At 47.9% G+C, this 27,471-nt stretch overlaps 3 protein-coding genes across 3 annotated transcripts; all 3 read left to right on the top strand.

Moving 5' to 3' along the window:
• Nucleotides 1–3,321: 3,321 nt before the first annotated feature.
• On the top strand, nt 3,322–3,783 carry LOC123399696 (thaumatin-like pathogenesis-related protein 3). Its single transcript, XM_045094089.1, has one exon. The coding sequence runs from the start codon at nt 3,322–3,324 to the stop codon at nt 3,781–3,783; it is 462 nt and encodes a 153-aa protein (XP_044950024.1).
• Nucleotides 3,784–5,750: 1,967 nt separating this feature from the next.
• LOC123396126 (protein P21-like) lies at nt 5,751–6,682 on the top strand. The gene has a single exon (XM_045091176.1). It carries the CDS (start codon nt 5,811–5,813, stop codon nt 6,483–6,485), a length of 675 nt encoding a protein of 224 aa, XP_044947111.1. The 5' UTR covers nt 5,751–5,810; the 3' UTR covers nt 6,486–6,682.
• Nucleotides 6,683–10,483: 3,801 nt separating this feature from the next.
• Nucleotides 10,484–17,361, top strand: LOC123396155 (thaumatin-like protein). Its single transcript, XM_045091202.1, has 2 exons — nt 10,484–10,584; nt 16,947–17,361. The coding sequence occupies exons 1-2, from the start codon at nt 10,484–10,486 to the stop codon at nt 17,359–17,361; spliced, it is 516 nt and encodes a 171-aa protein (XP_044947137.1).
• The last annotated feature ends 10,110 nt before the right edge of the window (nt 17,362–27,471 follow it).

Below are 27,471 nucleotides of genomic sequence, written 5' to 3'. Positions count from 1 at the left end.
CGGTTCGTTTCACTGATATATTCACTCGGATCACTGGTTGAAAGGATAAAATGGATCGAGGCAAACAACGCCAAAGTCACCTCCATACCAGTCGGATCCATACTCCAGACATCACTTCGTCGTTCCAACCCCGATCCATTCGGGGACTAATGATGGGGTTATAGTCCCAGGGTAGGGTCATAGGCCTGCCCTATAGGTCCTACCCAAGGACTACCCTTCATAGAGGACAAGGCCCTTAGACAGTTCCGACTGAACTAAGGACTCCCCCATCATCCAGTCGGCGACGAGTACTCGGAGCATATTTAACGTACCGACTAGATTCGACTCTGTACATCGTAACCTCCCAGGAGGGCAACGGTCATACGTTTTCATACACCATTATTAACATTTAAGGCTTACGTTACCTGTAACGTAGGCATTTATTCGCCACTATTCTACCCCTGTCCACTGGGCCATTATGAAGGGCAACGCACTCTATATAAGCCGCCCTTCCCCACTGGTGCAGGGGTTGGCATTTACTGTAATCCTATAATCCACTCGACACTAAGCTCCCAAGAGCACTGAGACTTAGGGCTTTTACCTCCACCGTAGAGGGGCGTGAACTCATACATCCTCGCCGTAGCTAAGGCTCTGCCCATCCTTTTGTACCCCATACATCTACTGTCAGACTTATACCCACGACAAGACCAGTGCACTGCTACCTATCAAATCCTGGGACATGCACGTATGCCGTACCTGGCTGCCGCTGCCCTCCGGCGTGCTAGCAAAATACATAGCCTGGCTTTCGCTAATGTTGTCATCTGAAGTAGAAGTGACATGCTGTGAGTCCACAATATCATTTTTGACCACAGTGTCATGCATGTTATGTGGCATGTCTTCCTGTTGTGCCATCATGCATGCATGTGCGCTAGTGACAGTAGCATCATTTGTGAGTGCTTTATTAATCTTTTGTTGTGCACCCAAGTTTAAATGAACTGCACTCCCTAAGTGACCTATCTCATGCATCACCTCAAAGGATCCGAGACGTCAGGTAGCCATTGGGGCAGAAGAAGATGAAGGTGCAACCTCATTAAAAAGTGGATTTTCCTTTGCAGAGGATGATGAAGGATTTATGCTATCCTTAGACCTGTCAGAACTCTTATCCTTATCAGTATCACCTTGGTCCTTATCACGCTCATCTCCATCAGTCATATCAACATCACCATCGTTAGACTTTGGAGGTAGGTTCACCTCTACCTCCACATCAAGATCATAGTGAACTCCATCATATGACCAAGGTGCGAAATCAGGAATATACTCAACATCTAACACCATCACAAGCAATCTGGCTATCCTCCTTTTGCGAGTGAACGGCATGTCAACCTTTTCGGTCTTGCCAATAAGTGATCCAAGGCTCCATACAATATGGAAATCATTAAGTAAAGTTTCTGGTATGCCTGAAAATCTGATCCATACCTTCTGTAGCCGTGAACCCTGTGGCTCCGGTTTTTTGCATTCGTCAAACTCAAGCAGACATTTGCTCCCACTGACCCCGCTGACCCCAAAAGTAAGCAAACGTTGGAGATCCTCTCTTCTAGGAAACTCCACTTGAAAGCTATGATCATCAAGTCGCTCTGGTGCCCACTGGTATGTCTCGGACACAAGTCTTCTCAATTGTTGCAAGACTTGGTCAGCTGAGAGTGATCCATTAGTAACTTTAATTAGTCCCGTTCTTGAGCTCTCAAGACGTGGTGGGACAATAACTGATGTAGACCGTGGTGTCTCAAAAAACATAAGTCTATTTTGACAAACACCATAAATATTAATGACTGGCTTTGGAGCTAGAAGTAATGGGCAAGCGGATCTCTTCATGTCCCGGTTTTTGAAAAATATGGCATAACGCCGTGGTGCAATCCACGACAAAATGCCCAAGAACTCCACATCTATAGCATGTTAAATTTTCCTTCTTACGAGCGGCCTTATTAGCCCGAGCCTGATCTCTGTCCTCAGCTGCCTTAGGTGCAACCTCCATAGACAGATTAGAACCAAAATTGTTGACTGCAACACTGTCAGTCGCCGCCGGCGTTACTTCCTTCCACTTGGGCAAATTATTATTCCGCCCAAAAGTACGACCTCCTCCACTACCTCGCGGACAATAGTTCGTACCCCTGGCGCCTTCGATAAAACTTCCTTCCGGAGGATGAAAGGGCTGGTGCCACTGATTAGGACCTCCCCCATAACCTCCTCCGGCGTTCCAATTACCTCGTCCACCTCCTGGGCCACCAAAGCTTTCATTACAATTGTGCCCATCATTCATGTAGCCCTGCCCTCCGCTGCCACCGCGGCCTGAACCCCCTGCACCAGAGCCGTAACCATCCCTTCCGGCCCCGGCAGCAGTTCCACCACCACGAGTATGAACCCCGGCATCAGTCCCACGAGGCTGTCCTTGAACTTCTGCAGGAACAGCATCGGCCGCCCGATGTGAAGCTGCCTGAGTATTACCAACTGGTGCAGCGATCTGCTCCGAGCGAGTGTCAGGCGCGCTCCCTGGAGGGCGCTAAGCCATCGTCGGGATTAGCGCCAGAATCCGTCGTGCACGACCTGTTGTCGATGGAAAACCCAGAAACTCACGAAGAACCCTACCAGGATTAACCTTATCTGCGAGGGAGGCCGTCCCGTACTCGCATCGTATCGTGGACGAGACGGAATCCTCTCGGTTTCCTGGATCTTGCAATGTGCTGGGATGGGCCATATACCCATCCGTCAGAAGCCCATGTGATCCCGTTTCTGGCCCATGCCGAAGAAGTAACGTATTCAAACGTTGCTCCCGTGACTCTCGGATCCCAAGATCTGTTTTGGCCGGAATATTCGCCGGTGACGGCTTGCTCCCCGGCGAACGACAGTTCTTCCTTCGGACGGAGGAATGAATCCGCAAGTGTTAGCACTGGAAGTCGTACCTTAGGTATCGGGCCTTCCATGGCCGAACCGCCGATGCAGACGTTCGCCGGTGAACAACTCGCCGGAGCACTTCGATTCTTTTATCGTCGTTGTTTCCCATTCCATCCCACGCTCTGTTGGACGGAGGAATGAATCCCTCGATCGATTTTGCTACCTGATCTTCTGTGTATCCTGCAAGTAGTGATTCACACACCAAGTCAGATGGCGTCGGCGAGGATGCCTCCGGCTGACTGTCTTCATCATCGTCTGCAGCTAGTGCCTAGAACCGACCGCCGGCATGCCTGGTGCCGGCGGCGGTGACCGTCATATAATCGCCCCGTAGTCGCCCCCGTAGTCGCCCCCGCAGTCCTTAGTCTAATATTTAAGATATTTTATTCCCTAATCATGGTGGCCTCTTCGTGGGCGCTCATCCTCCTCATCACCGCCTCCTTCGCCGCAGGGCCCGGCGCGACAACCTTCTCCATCACCAACCGCTGCTCCTACCCGGTGTGGCCGGCCGCCATCCCGGTGGGCGGCGGCAGGCGGCTTAACAGCGGCGACACATGGAACCTCGAGGCCCCTGTCGGCACCAGCGCCGCCAGGATCTGGGGTCGCACGGGCTGCAACTTCAACGGCGACAGAGGGAGCTGCGCCACCGGATCTGAGTTTAGCCTCGGCTCGCAGGACTACTACGACATCTCGGTCATCGATGGGTATAACGTCCCCATGGACTTCTCCTGCAGCACCGGCGTGCCGCTCGGGTGCCGGGACGCCGGCTGCTACGACGCGTACCACCAGCCCAACGACGTCAGGACCAAATCTTGCGGCGGCGCCAGCAGGAGCTTCCGTGTTGTCTTCTGCCCATGATCACGACCTTACCATGCATGTAATATAGGTACACGAAGTGTAAGTGTGTGACGATCGAGACGCACAATGAAACTAAATACATGTCGAATAAAGGTAAGGTAAAAAATTACTACTAGTACTTACTTTCTCTATATCATAATACTTATAACTGCAAACACTTTTTTTACATGATAATGCGTGTCTCATTTATATCATAAATATTAAATTACAAGTTACATAAAAATCGACATGACAAAACTGAAAAAATATCAAAACATCACTGAGCTTGACAACAAGGTCCGTCACCAGCCTCGGACACCACCATAGCAGCCACCAATGAAAATAAAGATGGATCACGTCCTCATCCGAGCTCGACGCAGCTCCATCACTGATATGCAGTTGTACGTACCTCCAAGATGGCTAGCCAAAGATAAAGACATTGTCGTTGAACGAATCAGACCCGAGCAATAACCCGGACACGCCATCGAACTCCAGATCTGAAACCCCACCACGAATAAGACGCCGAAGGAGAAAAACCATCCATCAACCACGAACCCAACACATGTTTCATCTTTCAGATGTCGTTGATGCAGACAAGAATCTGCATCTGCTCCTGGACTACCTTCAAAGCTCCGCGCCGACGATGGAATAGACATCGGCGAAACGGTCGAGCCCGAGGATACAAGTTCACCACAAGGATGCGGTTACTGCCACAATATTCCTGTTTGAACAGACTGAGTCCTAAATCCATCACCGACCATAGATACAATCGCCTCGTCGGTGAAGAATCTAAACCTTTTATTCAACGTTGCTGTCACTAACGCCGAAGCCAAGAATTCAGACAATTCAAAAACCTAAGCTACTAGGGTCTAAATCTAAAGCAAAAATGATCCGTACGCACGGGATCCAGCGACCCCACACACGACCGACGATTAAGAGGTCGCCGACGGAGGAGAGCTGCCGGAAAACGGCATCGGATGCTAGGCTCCCTTGGCGGCGGCGGCTGGGGTTTTAGTCCTAGCCAAACCCGCCCCACGCTTATATTAGTTTCCCTAGCTATAAATATTATGATACATAGGGAGTATTTTTCAGTTGGCTACACACAGTTAACGGGAAACCAGACGTCTTGCAGTCGGAAGTGTCCACGGCGACGGTCCGGATTGTTGTTTCCTACTGGCTCAGTTTCTAAAAACAGAAGCAAATAGCTTAATTCCGGTTTCATGGACTTTTGCGGATGCGTCCTGGACCAAATTTGCCGCTGTTATTGTGGTCATGGTAGACCACCAGCCAAAAGCACAACGGCTAGTATCAACACCGAGCGGTTCAACTTGAAAGAAATCTCAGGACTACCAAGCTGCACAGACAAAAAAAAAACCGTTTGAATACCAAATAATATTTTTTTTGCAGGTAACAGAATCGTGTGACTGCAAGTCTACAACATACATTTGCAATGTCAGCGATAGATACATCGGCTTTGCCCATGACAAAAGAAACTGCACGGAAACACCACTTATAAGTTATAACCATGCATGAATCGATGCTCTGGAGATTGGTTGTAGTGTAGCCAAAAAATCGGTCCGTGTAAGCGGATGCCGAGGAGTAGCAACATGATGAGGTGCAATGAAGTCGGGTTGGTTGTCGATTCTTGCATCCGATGCTGGTCTTGCGCCGAGGATTCATGCATTCGAGAGAATATCACTAGATGGGCTTACTAGAGCAACTGTAGTTATCTACTTGTAAACGTTACAAAGTTCCTTTATTTGCGGGAATTAATGCTTGGACGTTACAAACTTATCTTCTTCCAAGTATAGAACAACTGTGCTTATCTACTTGTGGACGTTAATAATACAATGAATTAATTAGTGCCATATATTAGAGGGAGCATTCAAACTGCATGACGTTGCACATTTACATATAGACACCTCCAAAATATCTATATTTAGCAGTCCTGGCTCAAGCAACAATTGGCCTATAAATGTCCTCACACAGGACCTTCCGTCCTCACCGCACACTGCTTACACAAACCACCACCAACATCATCATCAACCATGGCATCTTCCCTCTTCATCCTTGCCCTCCTCCTCACCGTTGTCGCAACCGACGCGGCCACCATCACGGTCGTGAACAAGTGCTCCTACACGGTGTGGCCAGCCGCCATTCCGGTGGGAGGCGGCACCAAGCTCGACCCGGGCCAGTCGTCAACAATTCACCCGCCCGCCGGCACAAATTCTGGCAGGATCTGGGCGCGTACAGGCTGCAAATTCGATGCCAGCGGCCGGGGGCCCTGCACCACAGGAGACTGCGGCGGCGTGCTGGCCTGCCGTGCTGGCGGGAAGCCACCGGCGTCTCTCGCCGAGTACAGTCTGGGGACAGGCAGCACATCCGACTTCTATGACATCTCCCTCGTCGACGGATTCAACGTGCCGATGAGCTTCGGGCCCGTCGGCGGTAGCTGCCACGCGGTCAGCTGTGCGGCGGACATCAACGCAAAGTGCCCATCGGAGCTGAAGGTGGACGGGGGCTGCATGAGTGCCTGCGGCAAGTTCGGCACCCCGCAGTACTGCTGCCCGGCACCGAGTACCCCGGCGACCTGTGGGCCGACGAACTACTCGCGTTTCTTCAAGGGGCTTTGCCCAGACGCCTACAGCTACGCCTACGACGACAAGAGCAGCACATTCACCTGCGCCGCTGGAACAAACTATCAAGTCACCTTCTGCCCGTAGATAAAGTCATCGTCATGCTAGGAACTGCAATTGCTTTGATGAATAAGTCTGTACTGATCGGAACTAGAAATAGAGTGAATGATTATGAAAAAAGTAGTTTCCCAAAAAATCTTGTCAAATAATACTAGTTTATAAAACTGCAGCAAATTTCATCTACTTCTAAAAGTGAACATCTGAGGGAAAAAAGAATGCATTAATTGAGTGTAGGCTCAGGGCATGGCACAATTTTGGTTTTTTTTTCTTCTTGAAGATTACGCATATTTTGTTCCTAGCTCTCCTATGGGTCGATTGGCCACTGGTGTGGCCCAACGACACATTTTGTAATTATTTTTTACTTTGATGGTCATGTTTCAGATAAATTAGAATGTTCTAAATATATTATATAAATTAAAAAATCCATATCATCCAAATAAATGTGACGACTTTAATACAAATTCATATATGCCTGATATGAAATGGTTATCTCATGTTCGAAACACACACAGGGATATGTAAAGAAATATCCATGTACTTTTATTAAAAATACTCACATATATGAAAATTCATGTCTCCACAGATGTATGTGCGGCGGAGGGCGGATCCGGGGCTTCATGGCCGGGTCTGGCGGGGCACTCGGCCCTGGTGGTAGAGCGGCAGCCGAGCGAGGCTGCGCTGGTTGGCTGGGCACGAGCAGTGTCTAGGGCGTGCGGTGCAGTGGCCTTGACTGGGGGTCGTGATGGTGTGGCGGCCATGCTCAGCGGTCGGTGGCGGTGGATATCCAGCGCAGCTCCGGGAGAAATCCTTGCTCTAATCTTCATCGGAGCCGCGACGGCGACGCTCGTGGATGCCGCTATCTTTCTTGGAAGCGTCGTTGTGGAGGTGTGTTGTTCCCCTTCGTCGGCCGCTGCCCGCACCGCCACCTGCGCCCCCCCCCCCCAGGTCCTGATATGTGGGCTTCTCTCCTGCGGATTCTTAGCTGTGCCGGCGTGGTTGCCGGGGCCCTACCTGCGGGTGAAGCCGGTGGAGGAGATTCGGATTGGGGGAAACCCCTTGGTTGGCCCAGGCCGTCCGCGTCGACGACGACGCTCAGGGGCGCCGTTATTCTTTTTGGAGACGTCGGTATACATCTGCTCCTCTGCTCCCCTTCCTTGCCTCTCGGATGAAAACCCTAACTCCGGTGGGCGGCGGCGGCGTCCTTGATGTCGTGACCTTCCTGAAGGCGTCGCCTTGAGGGTCGAGTGGTGGTGGGCACTGTGTGGGTCCTGAACGGTTGCTGGTGGTGGGCACTGCTTCGGGGGAAACCCTAGGATCTGGTCTTCCAGATCGGACGATGGCGGTACTGCGGTGCCGTTTCTCTCTTGGGAGCATCGTTTGTGGAGCAGCGCTGGCAGACTGAGGCAGGAGGTGGAGCGGCTTCGTCTTGCACGGAATTTCGGTGGAGCTGTCAAGTCATGCCTGGCCGACAGGTGCTACGCTGAGTCATGCCTGGTTGGCAGGTGCTACGCACGACAGATCTTCTGGAGTCTTCGCATCTGGACGGATGAGCGCAGGACGGTGGATCCGTTGGGCGCCGTGGTGGCGTCGACAGATGATTGGACTGGCAAGGATGATGCTGATCTCTTTTCTGAAGATGGGTCAGTGGTTCGAGGATGACGGCGGCTGGTAAAACGTGTGCGTGAGGTGTGCGTTTTAGGTGTGCTGCACCGCCTATTGTTTCCGATACATTATGTGGATGGATTGGAAACAACACCGATCTTAGATATGTGGAGTAAGAGCACTCCACATTATCGAATTTGTAGGTGTGAGTGGTGGCTTTGGATGGACTGATGTATACTCTTGTTAGATCTTTATGAAATAATTAATAAAATGGCTGCATGCATCGATTGATGCAGAGGTCGGGGTTTAACCTTCTTTTCTAAAAAAAAAACAAAGCAGTCAAGGTCTGACAGAGCACCCAGCAATTTGATGCAATATGTTCAGTGCAAGGCATTCCTATAGAAGGTGAATGGTAGAAGATAAATTCGCTGAGACGGCTTGGTAGCTACTCCCTCTGTAAATTAATATAACAATGTTTAAATTACTATAGCAGTGTTTTAAATGTTCTTATATAAATTTACGAAGGAGTACTAGCTAATGATTCTTGGGATTGATTAATCATCACTTACGGGCCACCTGTGCAAGGAAGGTTTCGTTGTTTATTAGAATGTCTAACAGAAATACACAGTAAGACCTTTATGTAAGAAAGACATCGATTAAGCACAGTTCAGTTTTCTTTTTTTCTTCTTCAACAGATGGTTCAGTTTTCTATTTTTCTTATGGTCTTAAATTTGGCATCAAACACGAGACATGCCACGCACAGTAACCGCCTTTCTGAGCTGGGGTATTTTTTATGGCGCATTTGTTGTTGTTGTTTTATCCAACTCACTCTATCCGAGCAATGCTTATTTATTTTTGTTGATGATTTGCTGGAAATACTTTAATCAAGTCTCATCTTTTTTATTTTTGAGAATCTAATAAAGTCTCATCTAGATACACTTTAGACGGGCCTAAATAACTCTCCAGGCGTAATAAGCCGCGGCGGTGAGTCGGACGCGTCGAGCATGTGTATGGGCACGCGTTGGACGTGTCGGACACGTCGGGTCCGCGATGTAGGTGTGTACGTGCGCGCCGGACATGTAGATAGTCTGACATAGTCTGCCTTAGGTCCGACTGGTGTACAGTTTGTGTACGAGCGCGTGCGTGGGTTTGCTGGCGATGAAGCCGGAGGTGTGACCGCGTCGTTCGGGCAGTTAGTGGCCGCGTCGTCCACGTATGGGCACGACGGGAGCGCGAGCCAGGTAGACCGTGGGGTGCGGGGCGTGGGCGAGTGGGAGCGCCGTGCGTGCAGCGTGCGTACGAGCGCACGTATAAAACTCGCTGGGTCCTATGTGTATTCAGTAACAGGAGCTGAGTTCGTGCTCAGTTCAAAGAGAAAGAGAACGAATGTTGTTGCGGCTGCAGCGTTCAGGCGCTGGGAAATTCCACCTTGTCTCTATGTTCCTCGTTTCTTCTTTCTTCGGTTTGTGCTAGCGAGAGCAGAGGCACTGCTGGTTGCAACACTTGATATCAGAGCCTTGTTCGGGAGGAGTTTGCCGGCGATGTCGCTCGCCTCGTACGCCGGCGGATCGGGCAGCGCACTGCCGCAGCCGATGCCGATGCTCACTGGTGACAACTACACCACATGGGCGATCAAGGCCGAGGCCAACCTCGATGCGGCGGGACTGTAGGAGGCGGTGGTGGTGCCGGAGGATGCGGCGGCGGCGGTGATCGCGAAGAAGGACAAGCCGGCGCGGGCTTACCTGCTCGGGGCGCTCGCGGAGGACCTGCTGCTACAGGTGGCGTCCAAGAAGACGGCCGCGGAGGTGTGGGCGAGTCTCAAGGCCAGGTTCGTCGGTGCGGACCGAGTCCGGGCGGCGCGGCTGGGCACACTCCGCGGCGAGTTCGAGCTCCTGCGCATGGCGGACGGCGACACGCTGGATGGATTCGCCGGCAAGCTTGGTAGGATGGCGGCACGTTTCGCGGGGCTCGGCTCGAGTCTGGAGGACGCCACGCTCGTGAAGAAACTGCTTGACTCTATGCCGGACCGCCTGTACGCGGCGGTGGCCGGGATCGAGCATTTCTGCGAGGTCACGACGATGTCGTTCGAAGAAGCGCTCGGGCGGCTGAAGGCCATCGACGAGCGGCTGCGGCGACGCGGACAGACGGGCGGCGAGCGGGAGAACGACCAACTCATGCTCACGGCGGAGCAGTGGCGTGCGCGGGAGCGCCGGCGAGGCGGTGCGCGGGACGACGACGACGATGACAGGAGCGTGGCGTCGCGTGCTCGAGGGAATCGACGCGGGCGTTGCTACCACTGCAACGAACACGGCCACTTCAAGCGGGAGTGTCCGAGGCGGGAGAAAGCAGCGGCGCCGGAGCAAGCTCTACAGGAGGAGATCGTCGACGACGAACCCAGGCTCATCTAAGCCACGGCTTAGGGGATGAATGTTAGGCGTAATAAGCCGCGGCGGCGAGTCGGACGCGTCGAGTATGTGTATGGGCACGCGCTGGACGTGTCGAACACGTCGGGTCCGCGACGTAGGTGTGTGTACGCGCGCGCCGGACATGTAGATAGTCTGGCATAGTCTGACTTAGGTCCGACTGGTGTACAACTTGTGTACGAGCGCGTGCATGGGTTTGCTGGCGATGGAGCCGGAGGTGTGACCGCGTCGCCCGGGCAGTTAGTGGCCGCGTCGTCCGCGTATGGGCGCGACGGGAGCGCGAGCCAGGTAGACCGTGGGGTGCGGGGTGTGGGCGAGTGGGAGCGCCGTGGGCGCAGCGTGCGTACGAGCGCGTATAAAACTCGTTGGGTCCTCTGTGTATTCAGTAGCAGGAGCTGAGTTCGTGCTCAGTTCAGAGAGAAAGAGAGAACGGCTGTTGTTGCGGCTGCAGGGTTCAGGCGCTGGGAAATTCCACCTTGTGTCTGTGTTCCTCGTTTCTTCTTTCTTCGGTTTGTGCCAGCGAGAGGAGAGGCACTGCTGGTTGCAACACTCCAAAGTAGCTAGCTCGGTCAGATCAACATCTTCATCGTCAAACCTATATAAATGGAAGTAAGCAATAACATTTCTCCCAGCACACACGACACGCACCGGAAGCACCAGCGCCTCTCCACTAGTGGAAAACGGGCCTTTGGCCGGGACCCTTTAGTCCCGGCCTGCCTCTGGGCCGGGACTAAAGGCCCGGCCACGTCGCCCCAATTCTGAATGCCTCCCTCGAGGCTTTAGTCCCGGCCCGTAAGGAGCCTTTAGTCCCGGTTCTTGTCCCAAACCGGGACTAAAGGGCTAGGCGGTGGGCAGTGGTGGTGGCAACCGTTCGTATCCCCCTTTAGTCCCGGTTGGTGGCTCAACCCGGGACTAAAGGCCTAACACGTGGCCTGCCGTAGTGGTGGCAACCGTTGGTATACCTCTCTTAGTCCCGGTTGGTGGCTCAACCCGGGACTAAAGGCCCAAACGGTTTGCATCCCGCGTCGTTTCGGGCGATGAAAAGCACGAACCGAAGCAGAGTCGCCATTTCTCTGTTTCTTCTTCTCTCTCGCTCTCGCTCTCTGTTCTTCTCCTCTCTGCTTCCCTTCTCTTCTTCCACCATGCCAACTCGCTTTCAAGAGGTGCTCGCACATGGCATGACCATGCTCGATGTCGTGTACACGAACGAGAGCAGGGAGATGTCGTTTTTTCTTGAACAGTTGAAGGAACAATGGCTTGACGCCGCAATGGATCATGAGAAGTTCTTGGGGCTTGATCTGGAGTACACGGCCGATCAACGCGGTGTTGCCGTCATCCAACTATGCTTCGCACACCATGTCTTGATCTTCCAATGGGCGAGGTAAGTTCTGAGGCTTTCTTTGATCCAAGATAATGACATTGTAAGTTTATTTGTTTCAATCATAGTTGGTTCCCTTCAAATAGTTGTAGTGAAACAATTTTGATTAGTTGAAGGGGAACACAATCTAATTGGAATAGTGTTCCATAATCTGAAAAATCGTATTAGAATCAACTAGTGTTTAATATGTTCCATTGGAATCAAAGTTGGTTCCCTTCAAATAGTTGTAGTCAAACAATTTTGATTAGTTGAAGGGGAACACAATCTGATTGGAATAGTGTTCCACAATCTGAAAAATCTGATTGGTTCAATATGTTCCATTGAAATCATAGTTGTAGTGATACAATTTTATGCGGTGTTCTTTGATCCAAGGTTATGAAAATTGAATATAGCTAGTGATCTCTCTAGGTTCCATTGGATAGCAATATGATATGCCATAGTCATGAAAATTGCATATAGCTAGTGATCTCTCTAGGTTCCATTGGATAGCTATAGTGATCTCTCTAGGTTCCATTGCATATGTTCTATTTGAATCCTAAAGATAATTTTCTCTTTAGTTGTAGTGAAACATGTTTCCTTATTGCAGCAGTATGTAACATTTGTTCCATTTTAATTTGTTTTTGTTGCAGTACTGACAAGCATTGTCCAGAACTCATGGACTTCCTTCGCAGTGGCATCACTTTTGCCACCGTTGACATAAGGAACGACAAGCTGAAGATGAGGTACAACTTCGGTATTGAGATACCAACTGGTTGCCTCATTGATCTCCAAACGGTATTCAGGCTTCTACATGTCAGGACTTCGATGGCTCATATGGCAGTTGCCTTGATCGACGAGGAATATGGTGATATGAAGACCAGTTTCCCAAAGTCTCAGCACAAACTTTGGGAGAAGGCCCCAATTGATCGTATCAACATTGAGTATGCAGCAAAAGATGCATACGTTTCATATGAGTTGTACCGCAAGATTCGAGTCGTCAACTATGGCCAGCGTCACCTCGAGGAAGGTGGACATTCTGATTCAGACGATTCAGACGAGTAGTGTTCTCAACGTCGAACACTTGTATATATATCTATGGTAGCTATTATTATGTACTATTTGGACTAGTATCATGTACTGCTTGGACCAATTTTTATATGTCTAGTTTCTGTTTGTGCCATTATAGTTTCCAAATTTGAATGGTTAGCCCTTTCTAACTTCATTTGCTACTTTTGAATGGTTTAGCCCTTTCTAACTTCATGGTATCATGCATTTCGACCACATATATATACAAAAAGTCTTCAGTTCAAATAAGTTCAAAAAATGAAATCCCTTTTGTAACAGATCTGTTTTTGGTTAAAACAGTCATTTAAAAATGAAAGACCATTAGACCCACGTGGCGTGCAGCGGAACCACGTGGCGTGCAGCGGAACCACGTGGCGTGCAGCGGAACCACGTGGCGTGCCACGGAACCACTTTTGTTGTGGGGGTCGCTTTTCCTTCTTCTCCTTGTGCTAGATATTTGTTTTGCATTAGGGAAAGAAGGAATAGCGACCATCATCGACGGTCAAAAAATCAGGTGAGGGAGTGTCCATCATACATGAGAGAAGAAGAATGTCGACTCTTGCTGTGGCGGGTCGTTTCTCCTTCTTCTCCTTGTGAAACGTAGATACTTCGAGAGAGATTGTCCTTAACAAAATAGATAATAGTTTGGATAGTCAAAATTATTAATTATGAAAATAGAAAATAGTTTTGCATTATTTATTCAATTTCAAACACTTTTCATTATCATAGTTTTGTCAAATTCTCAAATATGCAAAAAGATTTTTTAATAAACATAGTTTTTAATTGAAAATAACAAAATAGATAATAGTTTGGATAGTCAAAATTGTTCATTATGAAAATAGAAAATAGTTTTGCATTATTTATTCAATTTCAAACACTTTTCATTATCATAGTTTTGCCAAATTCTCAAATATGCAAAAAGAATTTTTAATAAACATAGTTTTTAATTGAAAATAACAAAATGGATAATAGTTTGGATAGTCAAAATAATTACTTTTGAAAATAGAAAATAATTTTGCATTATTTATTCAATTTCAAACACTTTTCATTATCATAGTTTTGTCAAATTCTCAAATATGCAAAAAGAATTTTTAGTAAACATAATTTTTAATTGAAAATAACAAAATAGATATTAGTTTGGATAGTCAAAATTATTAATTATGAAAATAGAAAATAGTTTTGCATTATTTATTCAATTTCAAATACTTTTCATTATCATAGTTTTGTCAAATTCTCAAATATGCAAAAAGAATTTTTAATAAACATAGTTTTTAATTAAAAATAACAAAATAGATAATAGTTTGGATAGTCAAAATTATTAATTATGAAAATAGAAAATAGTTTTGCATTATTTATTCAATTTCAAACACTTTTCATTATCATAGTTTTGCCAAATTCTCAAATATGCAAAAAGAATTTTTAATAAACATAGTTTTTAATCGAAAATAACAAAGTAGATAATAGTTTTTAATAATTTTTAATTGAAAAGAATTTTTAATTGAAAAGAATTTTTAATAAACATAATTTTTAATAAACGAGTCCATCTCGATCACCGCCGCCGGACTTGGGTCGTCCGTCTCCGCCGCCGCCCGCACAGGATACTAAGCGGAAGCGTGCCACCAAGAACGCTCCGCCGACGATTCCTAAGCGACGTAGCCCCCCAAAGCGCAAACGGTCACCCCTCCCAAAGGTACCTCATGCTAATCTTCCTATCAGACCTTATGATCGTACCCCCGAGGAAAACGTCAGGATAGCAAAGGAACATCATGATGCGCAGATGAAAAAGAAGGAACCCGAGCCCCGCCCGGAATACACCCGAGAAGCAAATAGCATGGGCAAAAGACTTCATAACCCTTCCATCACAGTATGACTTACACCATAAGGCTGATGACTAAACACGCACATTGCAGAAGGAAGTGAAAAAGAGCAGATCACGTGCAAGTGCAAGTGGGAGCAAATCAAGTTCAACTACAAGCAAGAAAAAATCAGACGTTCCTCAGCTTGGACAACAGGCCAAACAGTCGATCCCACCCCTCAAGGTGTTAACGGAGAATGTTCCCCCTTCGGTGCAGGGGCAAGCTTTTGAAGAGAGCAAAGGAGTTGGCGGCTGAATGTGGTATCTCAGTTGAAGATTTGCTGGCTTCCCAAGACGACAGGATACCAAAGGCTGTGGTAGCCCCTAAGCTAGAGTTTGTCATGGGAGAGCCTTTGGTCAGCAAAGATGATCTCCCAATAAATATGTGTTACTTGCATCAATGGTACTTAAGTGAATCAAAGAATGGGAGAACGATGATCGTGCTGAGTGTCCCATGGGAGTAATACGACCGCTCCGAAGAAATCCATATCGACTTTGATGAACTCTTCCAGATGTACAATGGCGACGTCCTCGACAAATCTCTTATGAGTTGCTATTGTCTGTAAGTTTTTCAATTCGTTGTCTACATATAACTTGTTTAGTTATTTCAATTCATTGTCTATATATAACTTGTACTCTATTATGCAGAATGAAGATTCTGGATTGTAAAAGTAAGACCATCCTAAATATTGGGTTTTATTGACCCAGATAAAATACATATAGCGACGCTAACTGATAAACCCAAGGAGACGGAGAAAAACCTTCTAAGGTTTCTAATAGATCAAAATTTCTGTGGTCACATACTGTTTCCATACAACTTCAGGTGAAGGTCTTTACTCTGTTGTGTCCATTCACTTATAAGTGTAATTAATAAGTTACTGACACACACACACACACACAGATATATATATATATATATATATATATATATATATATATATATATATATATATATATATATATATATATATATATATATATATATATATATATATATATATGCAGCTTCCATTGGATTCTGTTGGACATTCAAATTGATAAGGGAAGAGTTGATGCCTTCGACCCATTATCGAGACCCTTGGAATAGTTCCAAAGCCTGCAGGACATGCTCCAAGGGCAATTGCAATCATTCTCGCGCTCTATTGGTCTCTTTCGATGATTTTCTGATATATCAATTAATGAAAAACTTAGCAAATCATTATCCTTGTCGGGCAGGGTTTGGAAGCGGTTCAAGTGCGTGACTCCCGGTAACTTTCCTGAGAAGCTGACCTTTAGAGCGGCTCAGGTAAGTAGTAGTATGATATACTTCTATTAATTTTCAATACATTTATGATGCTAGATTATTATTTTGATTATATATATTCTATTCTCGTAAAGTGCGACCAGCAGCCACGGGGAACGCATCTATGCGCATACTATGTTTGCGAGACCATTCACACGTTTACCTCTGAGCTCAAGGATAACAGATTCGACGTAAGAAATGAACATTCGCACCTCTATTTTTACCCGTCATTCCTTGTTATCATGATCGATATTCATATTCATCTCCTCTTGTTATATAGCACACGGCCATGAGAACGAATGTCCTACCAGAGCAACGCGCGATTGCTGTTGCAGAGGAGCTTGCGGGATTTCTGAGGACGAAAGCTATAGATGACAAAGGACGATTTAGTGTAGCTAGGGGCCATTACTGATGTTCGTCCATGTAATCGAATAGACGGGCTCTAGTCCCGATAATTCAGATCTCCATATAATTGTATATATATGCTCGCTTGTAAGATAAGTTAATCTTATATATATATGCATAATTATTTCTATTTAAATTATATGAAAACTAATTCCCGAACACCAAACAAGGCATCACGTTAATCTCCCGAACACCTAAACCCTAAACCCCTAAAACCCAAAAATAATTTCATTCAAAAAAAACCCAAAAATAAGAAAAATCTGAAAATCACTAGTCCCGGTCCGAGTAACAAACCGGGACTAAAGGGTCTGCCCCTGGTGCGCTACGAGGCACCCACGTGGAGCACCTTTAGTCCCGGATTGTAACAGGGCCGGGAATAAAGGTTAGGCCTTTAGTCCCGCCCTTTAGTCCCGGTTGGTGAACCGGGACTAAAGCCCCTTACGGGCCGAGGCTAAAGGCCCCGTCCCCACTAGTGCTCTAGTCCTCCTCGTCTTGGTAGCCCCGGCCCTCGCGGCGGGGGCCAGTGCTCCTTGACGGTGTGGCCGGCGATCGCCCCCGCAGGCCTCGGCACCGAGCTTCATCCGGGAGCCAACTGGACCGTCGACGAGTCGGTGTTCGACAGCCCGGCGTCCATATGGGGGCGCACCGGCTGTTCCTTCGACGCGGCAAGTAGTGGGCTGTGCCGGACGGCGGACTGTGGCAGCGGGCTTCGGTGCGCGAGCACCGTCCCTGAGACGCCGGTGACCAGGGCCCAGGTGGCCAGCTCCGAGGGCTTCTACCACTACGGCATCACTACGTACAAGGGGTTCAACCTGCCGCTGGACCTCGCGTGCAGCTCCGGCCCGTACGTGGAGTTCAACGAGCACGCCCGCATCGCGGCTGGGAGCCGGCTCCAGATCATCTTCTGCCCATGATGGTCGAGCTATCGGCCACACCGGATCCCGCCGCCGGCGAGCTGCCGAAGCCGTCGCCCCCAGCCATGCCTCCTCCGAAGCTCCGCCCAGATCCGGAGCGGAGCGCCGCTCCTGTTGGTTTTGAACCGTAGATCAAATCAGCAGGCAGAAGCACTCCAACACTCCTACGTGCAAAGCTAGCTTGTGAAGCTAGCACTAGCACGCACACAGGTGGATGGATCTTCTTGCTAGCTAGTTGCACGCTGTGCTTGATCGATCCAGCGGAAACTCTCGTGCTGTAGCGAATGAATCAATAGGAACAAAACTGATTTTGGTGGTGCTTCAACTTCCTTAAGCATCTTGTAGCGACGAGGCCCTGAGGAGTCCGTTGTAGCTTGTGAAGGAGGTGACACAAATTGTGTCGATGTTGATGCACTTGAGGAAGATGGCTGAGTCTCGCGCGTGTCATCGACATCCGCATCGTCGGCGTAGTCGTCGTGATCATGATCATCATCTTGATTGTCATCGTCACCATGCGCCTCGTTGTCGATGTTGTCGTCGAGATCTCCACCCGTGCCGTGTGCTTCATTGTCGCTATCTCCTTGCAACCTATGCACGTCGTCGTCGGTGTCGGCACCATGATGATCACTACCATGGTGGTCACCTTGGTTGGGCATCTTGCCAACCACGTGGACGTCCTCTCCTGCATCATCGTCAGTTGGAAATTCAAGTATGAATATGTTACCGTTTGGAGCATCGTTGCCAACCACGCTTTGTTTTCTTCAAACACGACGTCGCGTGAAATCCGTAGACGCTTGGTTTGTGGATCGTAGAAGCGGTATGCCTTGGTGCCGGAACTCCTCTCGTATCCGATGAACACCATCTTGGTGCTACGATCGGCAAGCTTTGACTGATGCGGCTCCGCCATCTTCAAATGTGCCACACACCCGAACGTCCATAGATGAGACACATTCGGCTTACGTCCGTAAATTGCTTCATACGGAGTCTTGCCGATCACCGCCTTCGTTGGATCCCGGTTGAGAAGATAGACCGCCGTCGAGACAGCTTCTTCCCAAAAAGTCCCCGGCAGGTTCTTGCTCTTGAGTAAACTCCTTGCCATGTCAACGACGGTTCGATTGCGCCTTTCAACGACCCCGTTCTGCTGCGGCGTGTAAGGTGCCGTGAGGAACCTCTTTATGCCAATCTTCTCGCAGTAGTCATTGAACTCATTCGATGTAAACTCTCCGCCGCGATCTGCCCGTAGAGCGCGAACCTTCAACTTGTGTTCCATCTCCGTTGCAGCCTTCAGCTTCTTGAATGCTTCGAACGCCTCATCTTTAGATCGTAGGAGAATGACCCGCATATATCTCGAGTAGTCGTCTACCACAGGGAAGAAATACTCCTTTCCCGCGTGAGTTGCCGGGGTGATAGGGTCACATAGATCACCATGGAGCAGCTCGAGTGCATCACTTGCACGATAGGTAGACTGAGCAGGGAATGGCCTACCGTGCTGTTTTCCAACCAAACACCCGTCACATACTCGATCAACATGGTCGATAACTGGCATCCCGGATACCATCTCCATCTTTGACATCTTCTTCAAGGCGTAGAAGTTAACGTGTCCAAATCTAGCATGCCATAACCACGAATCATCATCACTCTTGGCAAGCCAACACTCCGGTTGAGATTGATCAAGGTTGAGGATATAGAGCCTATTCCATGTGTGATTAACACGATATAGCACGTTTCGGAGGTTGTCGAAGATCGTCATCACTCCGTTCTCGATATTCACCTTGCATCCATTCTCGTCAAGCTTCCCGATAGAAATGATGTTGTCGCGAAGCTGTGGGATGTAGTACACTCCGGTGAGTATGCGATGTTCACCTGTGAGACCCTCGAAGAGGACAGATCCTTGCCCACAAATCTTCACATTTGAACCATCACCAAACTTGACCGAGCCTTCAACATCATACTCCAGCTCGAGAAATTTCTCCTTGCATCCCGTCATGTGGTTACTCGCACCCGTGTCGATATACCACGACACGTTGTGATCCCCGGATAACTTAGGTGTCACATTCTTCTCATGAAGTAGCACCTTCCGGCTTGGTTTCACAACCACCGTTTCAGCGAGATCACAAACTTTGGCCATCAGAAGACCTGGACCTTCGTCTTCCTGCTTTGCCAAATTTGCCTTGATCTCCCGTTTGTCAGGCTCCGGACAATCTTTTGCAAAGTGACCCATCTCGTTGCATTTATAGCACTTGACATCGGACATATCCAAGTTCCGTTGCTTCCGCCTTTTAGATCGGTCTGCCTTACCACGACCTTGTGGCTGGCGTTTTCCTTTGCTTTCTCCGGTTTGTCCGCCGCGCGCTCCATTGCTTGAGCCTTCGTTGCCATCACGCCTTCCTTTGCTACTTGGGGACTCCCAATCTGCACGCGAGTACATGAGTTGGTCACAACCTCCTCCGTTGCCTTTCCAACAGCCACGAGCATTCTCTTCCCACGTCCGCAGGCGTCCGATCGCCTCCTTTATGGTTTTGTCGTCGATGTCGTAAAGCTGCTCGTGTGCCGATGATGTACGTGAATTTGTCAGTCACCGAACTGAAAAATTTCTCCACAATCTCGGTCTCCTCGAGCTTTGCACCAAGCGCACGGATCTCTCTCACCAAAGTAGTAAGACGCATGGCGTAGTCGTTAACCGATTCAGTTTCCTCCATCTGCAACATGTGAAATTGGCGCTTCAGCACTTGTGCCTGAGCCTTGGTGACGCGATCTTCTCCGATCCTCATCTCCTTGAGTGCGTTCCACACCTCTCTTGCCGTCTCGAACTCCGCCAATGTCATTAGCACGGAATACGGCACAGACTGGGCTATGGCGGTCATGGCACCTTCGTCGGACTCGTCATCGATGTCGTCGTCCGTGATTGCCTGCCACACTCGGAGGGTTCGGAGAATAATCTTCATCTTCACCGCCCACACGCCATAGTTGGCGTCGGTGAGCATCGGGTACTGGATGGGGATGTTGCGATGCGTCTGGACGTTGGTGCCGCCCGTTCCCCCACCACTGGTTCCTGACTTGACGCCCTTCTTCATCCTGTCGCCGTTCTTATTCGCCTTGGGACCGCCTTTGCCGGACTTGACCGACTCAGCGTCGCTGTCCATCATCGCAGATCGTAGATCGTCGAGGCTCTAGATACCAATTGTTGCCTTTGGTCCCGTACGACGCATCTCGTACGAGTACTTTCCGTTGAGGATGTATACACACGTACGTATTGGTTCTGCAGGTCACACGTACCATGCAAGCTAGCTCTCTGGTGGATGGATTCCTTAAGATAGCTAGCTGACGCACGTATGAGAGCAATTCCTGTTGTACGTGCATGTATACTATACGAGCTCTTGACTGATCGAACTATCCGACGAGAACAAGGCGAGAACGAAGGCACCGAATCAATGGATTGCAAACAGGCTCGTGTCGAGCCTTGCTTTTGCTTTGTATTACTTTTCTGGTTTCTGCTACAAAGTTTACACGGGGTACAAGTATATATATACTATTTAGCTGGACATAACCCAAACCGAGTAGGAATAGATATCCTAGATGGATACCCACAGACACACAGACACGGTATTAACTCACAGCCCCCGCGAGCAGCCGCGACGTCCTGCCTCCTGCGCCTCCCCGCTCTCCCTGCCTCTCCTTGCGCCGCCGCCTCGCGCCAGCAGCCGCGCCCGCCACGCGCCTCGCCTGCCAGTCCCTCCGGACGCCGCAGCCGCCTGCTCGCCGAGCACCTCCGCCCCGTCGCGCCCTGGATCGGATCCAGATCGGGCTCGCCCTCTACGGCCTCGTCTGGCTCCAGCCGGCTTCCCCGGCCCGACAGGTCCGGCGGATACATGGACGTACACCTTGATTTTCCTCTGTGCTGACTTTTGCTGACAGATCTCTTGATCTTCAGGGGGGTGAAGGCGAGGAGCTGCTGGGGGTGGCCGTGTGCGCGGTCGGGGTGGCCAACGTCTACATTGGCCTGCACACGTACTGGGAGAGGACCGGCAGGAGCGTCGGGCTCTGGACGGCGCTCCTCACCGCCGGCCGTGGCGCTCGTCTACCTCCTCCAGGACAGGTGGAACCACATCGTCCGGAAAGAAGAGGCGGCCGCCGGGGACGAGCGGCGGTCGGAGACCGCGACGTTGGAGGAGCCGTCGTACCCGGCCAACGACCACAAGGAGGTGGCCGTGATGCCGTAGCATGACGATGGGAGCTTGCTTGGGCTGAAAAATGCAACACCAATTCTGTACAGTTCATGTGCTTGGTAAGCTGCAGATTGAACAGCTTTTCAGTGATAGTAGATATAGAAAACAACTATCAGTTCCCTGGCCGGGGACTGCATGATCAATTTCAATGAAAATCTAGGATAAAAATCCTTACCGGAGACGTACTGGTAGCCCGGAAATGTATATGCAAAATACATTTATTTTCACATTGCTTGGCATGACGTCTAGATCATTCAATTTATTACCATTCCTCAAAGTTGTACTTCTGCATGCCGATAGTTTCAATCGAATAGCTCTTGCTAGATATTTTCCGTCGTTCATTCCATCCAGTAGTTTGATAGCTTTATGATTATTTGGAGACAAATGATCTATCTTGCAGAATGAAAATAATCTCATCCAGTAGTTTGATATTTTGGTCATTATTCCAACAAATTGATCCGTGTAGCAGATCGAAAACAGTCGGATCCTGATGCAATCATGGCCTGAGATTATTAACGAGTGTGGACATATATAAGGTTGCTTCCTACTGGTACATAACTATTTTCGGCCATCATTATGAGAAGTAATACTTTACAAGCTCTATTAATAAACATCACAATTCATGAGTGTTATTTCAGAAATTGACATCACAGCAGTATGATCCTCACTTTTGTGATCCTGCGATATGGGGGCATAACCATTTTTAGTTATTTTCATGCCAACACATTCGATGTTTAATAATAGTCATTAGTCCATTAATGTCTTTAAGATGTGTTTTCATTGCAGAAGCTTAACCATTGCAGTTTCATGTGTACAGAAGCTTGTAAGACAATTTTTGTAAAGTGATTTCTGTATTGTTTTTGTATGCATCCCCCACTTGTTATGTGGATGGTTAAGTATGTCTATATAAGCTTTGCCCTGCAATCAAGTTCCAAAGTTTCAAAAAATATGTCTTATATGAAGTTTCAAATTACTTTCTAAAAGTATGATGCATTTCAAAGATAGTTACTGGTTGTGTCCTGAATCTAAGTAGTACACAATTGTTGAAGGGTTATGACAGAATCAAAATCTAGCATTCATTTTCCAAGGTATCATGAATTCGGAAACCTATTCATCACACAGATTAGGGAGTTGGGAGAATATATGTGCCACCGTAGCAACGCACGGGCATTGTCCTAGTAACCATATAACACACACATATACGTGTAGTATAGTACATACCCAGAGGTGTCATGTATTCCCAGCTGTACGTACACTTATGAATGCATGTGTGATGTGTTGGAAATATGCCCTAGAGGCAATAATAAATTAGTTATTATTATATTTCTTTGTTCATGACAATCGTTTATTATCCATGCTATAATTGTATTGATTGGAAACACAATACTTGTGTGGATACATAGACAAAACACTGTCCCTAGTAAGCCTCTAGTTGACTAGCTCGTTGATCAAAGATGGTCAAGGTTTCCTGACCATAGGCAAGTGTTGTCACTTGATAATGGGATCACATCATTAGGAGAATCATGTGAGGGACTAGACCCAAACTAATAGACGTAGCATGTTGATCGTGTCATTTTGTTGCTACTATTTTTTGTGTGTCAAGTATTTGTTCCTATGACCATGAGATCATATAACTCACTGACACCGGAGGAATGCTTTGTGTGTATCAAATGTCGCAACGTAACTGGGTGACTATAAAGATGCTCTACAGGTATCTCCGAAGGTGTTCGTTGAGTTAGTATGGATCGAGACTGGGATTTGTCACTCCGTGTGACGGAGAGGTATCTCGGGGCCCACTCGGTAATACAACATCACACACAAGCCTTGCAAGCAATGTGACTTAGTGTAAGGTGCGGGATCTTGTATTACGGAACGAGTAAAGTGACTTGCTGGTAAACGAGATTGAAATAGGTATGCGGATACTGACGATCGAATCTCGGGCAAGTAACATACCGAAGGACAAAGGGAATGACATACGGGATTATATGAATCCTTGGCACTGAACTTCAAACGATAAGATCTTCGTAGAAAATGTAGGATCCAATATGGGCATCCAGGTCCCGCTATTGGATATTGACCGAGGAGTCTCTCAGGTCATGTCTACATAGTTCTCGAACCCGCAGGGTCTGCACACTTAAGGTTCGACGTTGTTTTATGCGTATTTGAGTTATATGGTTGGTTACCGAATGTTGTTCGGAGTCCCGGATGAGATCACCAACATCACGAGGGTTTCCGGAATGGTCCGGAAACGAAGATTGATATATAGGATGACCTTATTTGGTTACCGGAAGGTTTTCGTGCATTACCGAAAAAGTTTCGGGCTCATCGGTAGTGTACTGGGAGTGCCGGGAGGGGTGCCGGGGACCATCAGGAGGGGTGTCACGCCCCAAGTGGTCTCATGGGCTATGGGAAGAGATAAACCAGCCCCTAGTGGGCTGGAATAAGTTCCACTAAGGCCCATAAGGTTTGAGAAGGAAAAAACACAAGGTGGAAAGAGTTTCCAAGTAGGAAGGTGGAATCCTACTCCAAGTAGGATTGGAGTAGGACTCCTCCACCTCCAATTTCGGCCAAACCTTTAGGTTTTGAGGCTGCCTCCTCCCCTCCCTCCCTCCTATATATAGTGGGGTTTTAGGGCTGATTTGAGACAACTTTTGCCAGGGCAGCCCGACCACATACCTCCATGGTTTTACCTCTAGATCGCGTTTCTGCGGAGCTCGGGCGGAGCCCTGCTGAGATTTGATCACCACCAACCTCTGGAGCGCCGTCACGCTGCCGGAGAACTCATCTACCTCTCCGTCTCTCTTGCTGGATCAAGAAGGACGAGATCATCGTCGAGCTGTACGTGTGCTGAACGCGGAGGTGCCGTCCGTTCGGCACTAGATCGGAGCGGATCGTGGGACGGATCGCGGGACGGTTCGTGGGACGGTTCGCGGGGCGGATCGAGGGACGTGAGGACGTTCCACTACATCAACCGCGTTTCTTAACGCTTCTGCTGTGCGATCTACAAGGGTACGTAGATCGGAAATCCCCTCTAGATGGACATCACCATGATAGGTCTTCGTGCGTGTAGGAAAATTTTTGTTTCCCATGAAACGTTCCCCAACAGTGGTATCAGAGCTAGGTTTATGCGTAGATGTAATCTCGAGTAAAACACAAAAGTTTTTGTGGGCGGGGATGTGCGTCTTGCTGCCCTCCTTAGTCTTTTCTTGATTCCGCGGTATTGTTGGATCAAAGCGGCTCGGACCGACATTAATCGTACGCTTACGAGAGACTTGTTTCATCGCTACGAGTAACTCCGTTGCTCAAAGATGACTGGCGGATGTCGGCTTCTCCAACTTTAGCTGAATCGGGTTTGACCGAGGAGGTCCTTGGATGAGGTTAAATAGCAATTCATATATCTCCGTTGTGGTGTTTGCGTAAGTAAGTTGCGATCCTACTAGATACCCTTGGTCACCACGTAAAAACATGCAACAACAACTAGAGGACGTCTAACTTGTTTTTCCAGGTATGCTTGTGATGTGATATGGCCAACGATGTGATGTGATATATTGGATGTATGAGATGATCATGTTGTAATAGTTAATATCGACTTGCACGTCGATGGTACGGCAACCGGCAGGAGCCATAGGGTTGTCTTTAAACTAATGTTTGTGCTTGCAGATGCGTTTACTATATTGCTAGGACGTAGCTTTAGTAGTAATAGCATGAGTAGCACGACAACCCCGATGGCGACACGTTGATGGAGATCATGATGATGGAGATCATGGTGTGACGCCGGTGACAAGAAGATCGTGCCGGTGCTTTGATGATGGAGATCAAGAAGCACATGATGATGGCCATATCATGTCACTTATGAATTGCATGTGATGTTAATCCTTTATGCACCTTATTATGCTTAGAATGACGGTAGCATTATGGCGTGATCTCTCACTAATATTTCAAGCTCAAATTGTGTTCTCCCCGACTATGCACCGTTGCGACAGTTCGTCGTTTCGAGACACCACGTGATGATCCGGTGTGATGGACTCAACGTTCACATACAACGGGTGCAAAACAGTTGCACACGCGGAACACTCGGGTTAAGCTTGACGAGCCTAGCATGTGCAGACATGGCCTCGGAACACATGAGACCGAAAGGTCGAGCATGAATCGTATAGTTGATATGATTAGCATAGAGATGCTTACCACTGAAACTATTCTCGACTCACGTGATGATCGGACTTGAGATAGTGGATTTGGATCATGTACCATTCAAATGACTAGAGAGATGTACTTTTTGAGTGGGAGTTCTTAAGTAATATGATTAATTGAACTAATTGTCATGAACATAGTCTAATGATCTTTGCAAATTACGATGTAGCTGGCGCTATAGCTCTACTGTTTTTTATATCTTCCTAGACAAAATTTAGTTGAAAGTTGATAGTGGCAAACTTTGCAGACTGAGTCTGTAAAACCGAGGATTGTCCTCGTTGCTGCGCAGAAGGCTTATGTCCTTAATGCACCACTCGGTGTGCTGCACCTCGAGCGTCGTCTGTAGATGTTGTGAACATCTCACATACACGTTTCTGATGACTACACGATAGTTCGGTACAAAATACTTAATGGCTTAGAAGCAAGGCGCCGAAGACGTTTTGAAACGTCACGGAACATAAGAGATGTTCTAAAGAGATGAAATTGTGATTTCATGCTTGTGCCCTTGTTAAGAGGTATGAGACCTCCGACTAGATTCTTTAACCACGAAGTAAAGGAGAAAAGCTCAATCGTTGAGTGTGTGCTCAAATTGTCTGAGTACGACAATCGCTTGAATCAAGTGGGAGTTAATCTTCCAGATTAGATAGTGATGATTCTCCAAAGTCACTGTCACCAAGCTGTGAGAGCTTCGTGCTGAACTATAACATATCAAGGATAGACACAATGATCCTTGAGAAATTAGCGATGTTTGAGATTGCGAAAGTAGAAACCAAGAAGGAGCATCAATAGTTGATGGTTAGTAAAACCACTAAGTTTCGAGAAAGGCAAGGGCTAGATGGGACACTTCGTGAAACAGCAAAACAGTTGCTGCACTAATGAAGAGACCTAAGATTAAACCCAAGCCCGAGACTAAGTGCTTCTGTTATGAGGGGAACGGTCACTGAGGCGGAGCAACTCTAGATACTTGGTAGATAAGAAGGCTGGCAGAAGTCAAAAGAAGTATATCTGATATACATGATGTTGATGTGTACTTTACTAGTACTCCTAGTAGCACGAGGGTATTGGATACCGGTTCGGTTGCTAAGTGATTAGTAACACGAAATGAAATCTACGGCATAAACGGAGACTAGCTAAAGGCGAGGTGACGATACGTGTTGGAAGTGTTTCCAAGGTTGATATGATCAAACGTCGCACGCTCACTCTACCATCAGGATTGGTGTTAAACCGAAATAATTGTTATTTGGTGCTTGCGTTAAGCATGGACATGATTGGATCATGTTTATTGCAATACAATTATTCATTTAAAGAGAATAATGGTTACTCTATTTTCTTGAATAATCACCTTCAATGGTTTAATGAATCTCGGTCGTAGTGTCACACATCTTCATGATATTGGTGCCAAAAGATACGAGGTAATGATGATAGTACCACTTACTTGTGGCACTACCGCTTGAGTCATGTTGGTATAAATTGCATGATGAGGCTCCATGCTGATGGATCTTTATACTCACTTGATTTTGAATCACTAGTGACATGCAAATCATACCACATGAGCAAGGCCTTGTTTTCATTGAGATGAAACAAGATAGTAACTTGTTGGAAGTGATGCATTTTGATGTATGCAGTCCAATGGGTGCTGAGGCACGTAATGAATATCATTATGTTCTTACTTCAATGACGATTTGAGTAGATA

Source organism: Hordeum vulgare, chromosome 5H (assembly GCF_904849725.1).
Source record: "Hordeum vulgare subsp. vulgare chromosome 5H, MorexV3_pseudomolecules_assembly, whole genome shotgun sequence".
Classification (NCBI taxonomy): domain Eukaryota; kingdom Viridiplantae; phylum Streptophyta; class Magnoliopsida; order Poales; family Poaceae; genus Hordeum; species Hordeum vulgare.
The sequence above is the reverse complement of the archived record's forward strand: the minus strand, read 5'-3'. Positions and strand labels throughout refer to the sequence as shown.

Excerpts from the sequence above, each read along its gene's own strand:
- LOC123399696 (XM_045094089.1), top strand. The coding sequence starts at position 3,322 with ATGGTGGCCTCTTCGTGGGCGCTCATCCTCCTCATCACCGCCTCCTTC.
- LOC123396126 (XM_045091176.1), top strand. The coding sequence starts at position 5,811 with ATGGCATCTTCCCTCTTCATCCTTGCCCTCCTCCTCACCGTTGTCGCA.
- LOC123396155 (XM_045091202.1), top strand. The coding sequence starts at position 10,484 with ATGAATGTTAGGCGTAATAAGCCGCGGCGGCGAGTCGGACGCGTCGAG. Across the intron at positions 10,585-16,946 it reads ACGTCGGGTCCGCGACGTAG|CCCCGGCCCTCGCGGCGGGG; the intron begins GTGTGTGTACGC and ends TCGTCTTGGTAG.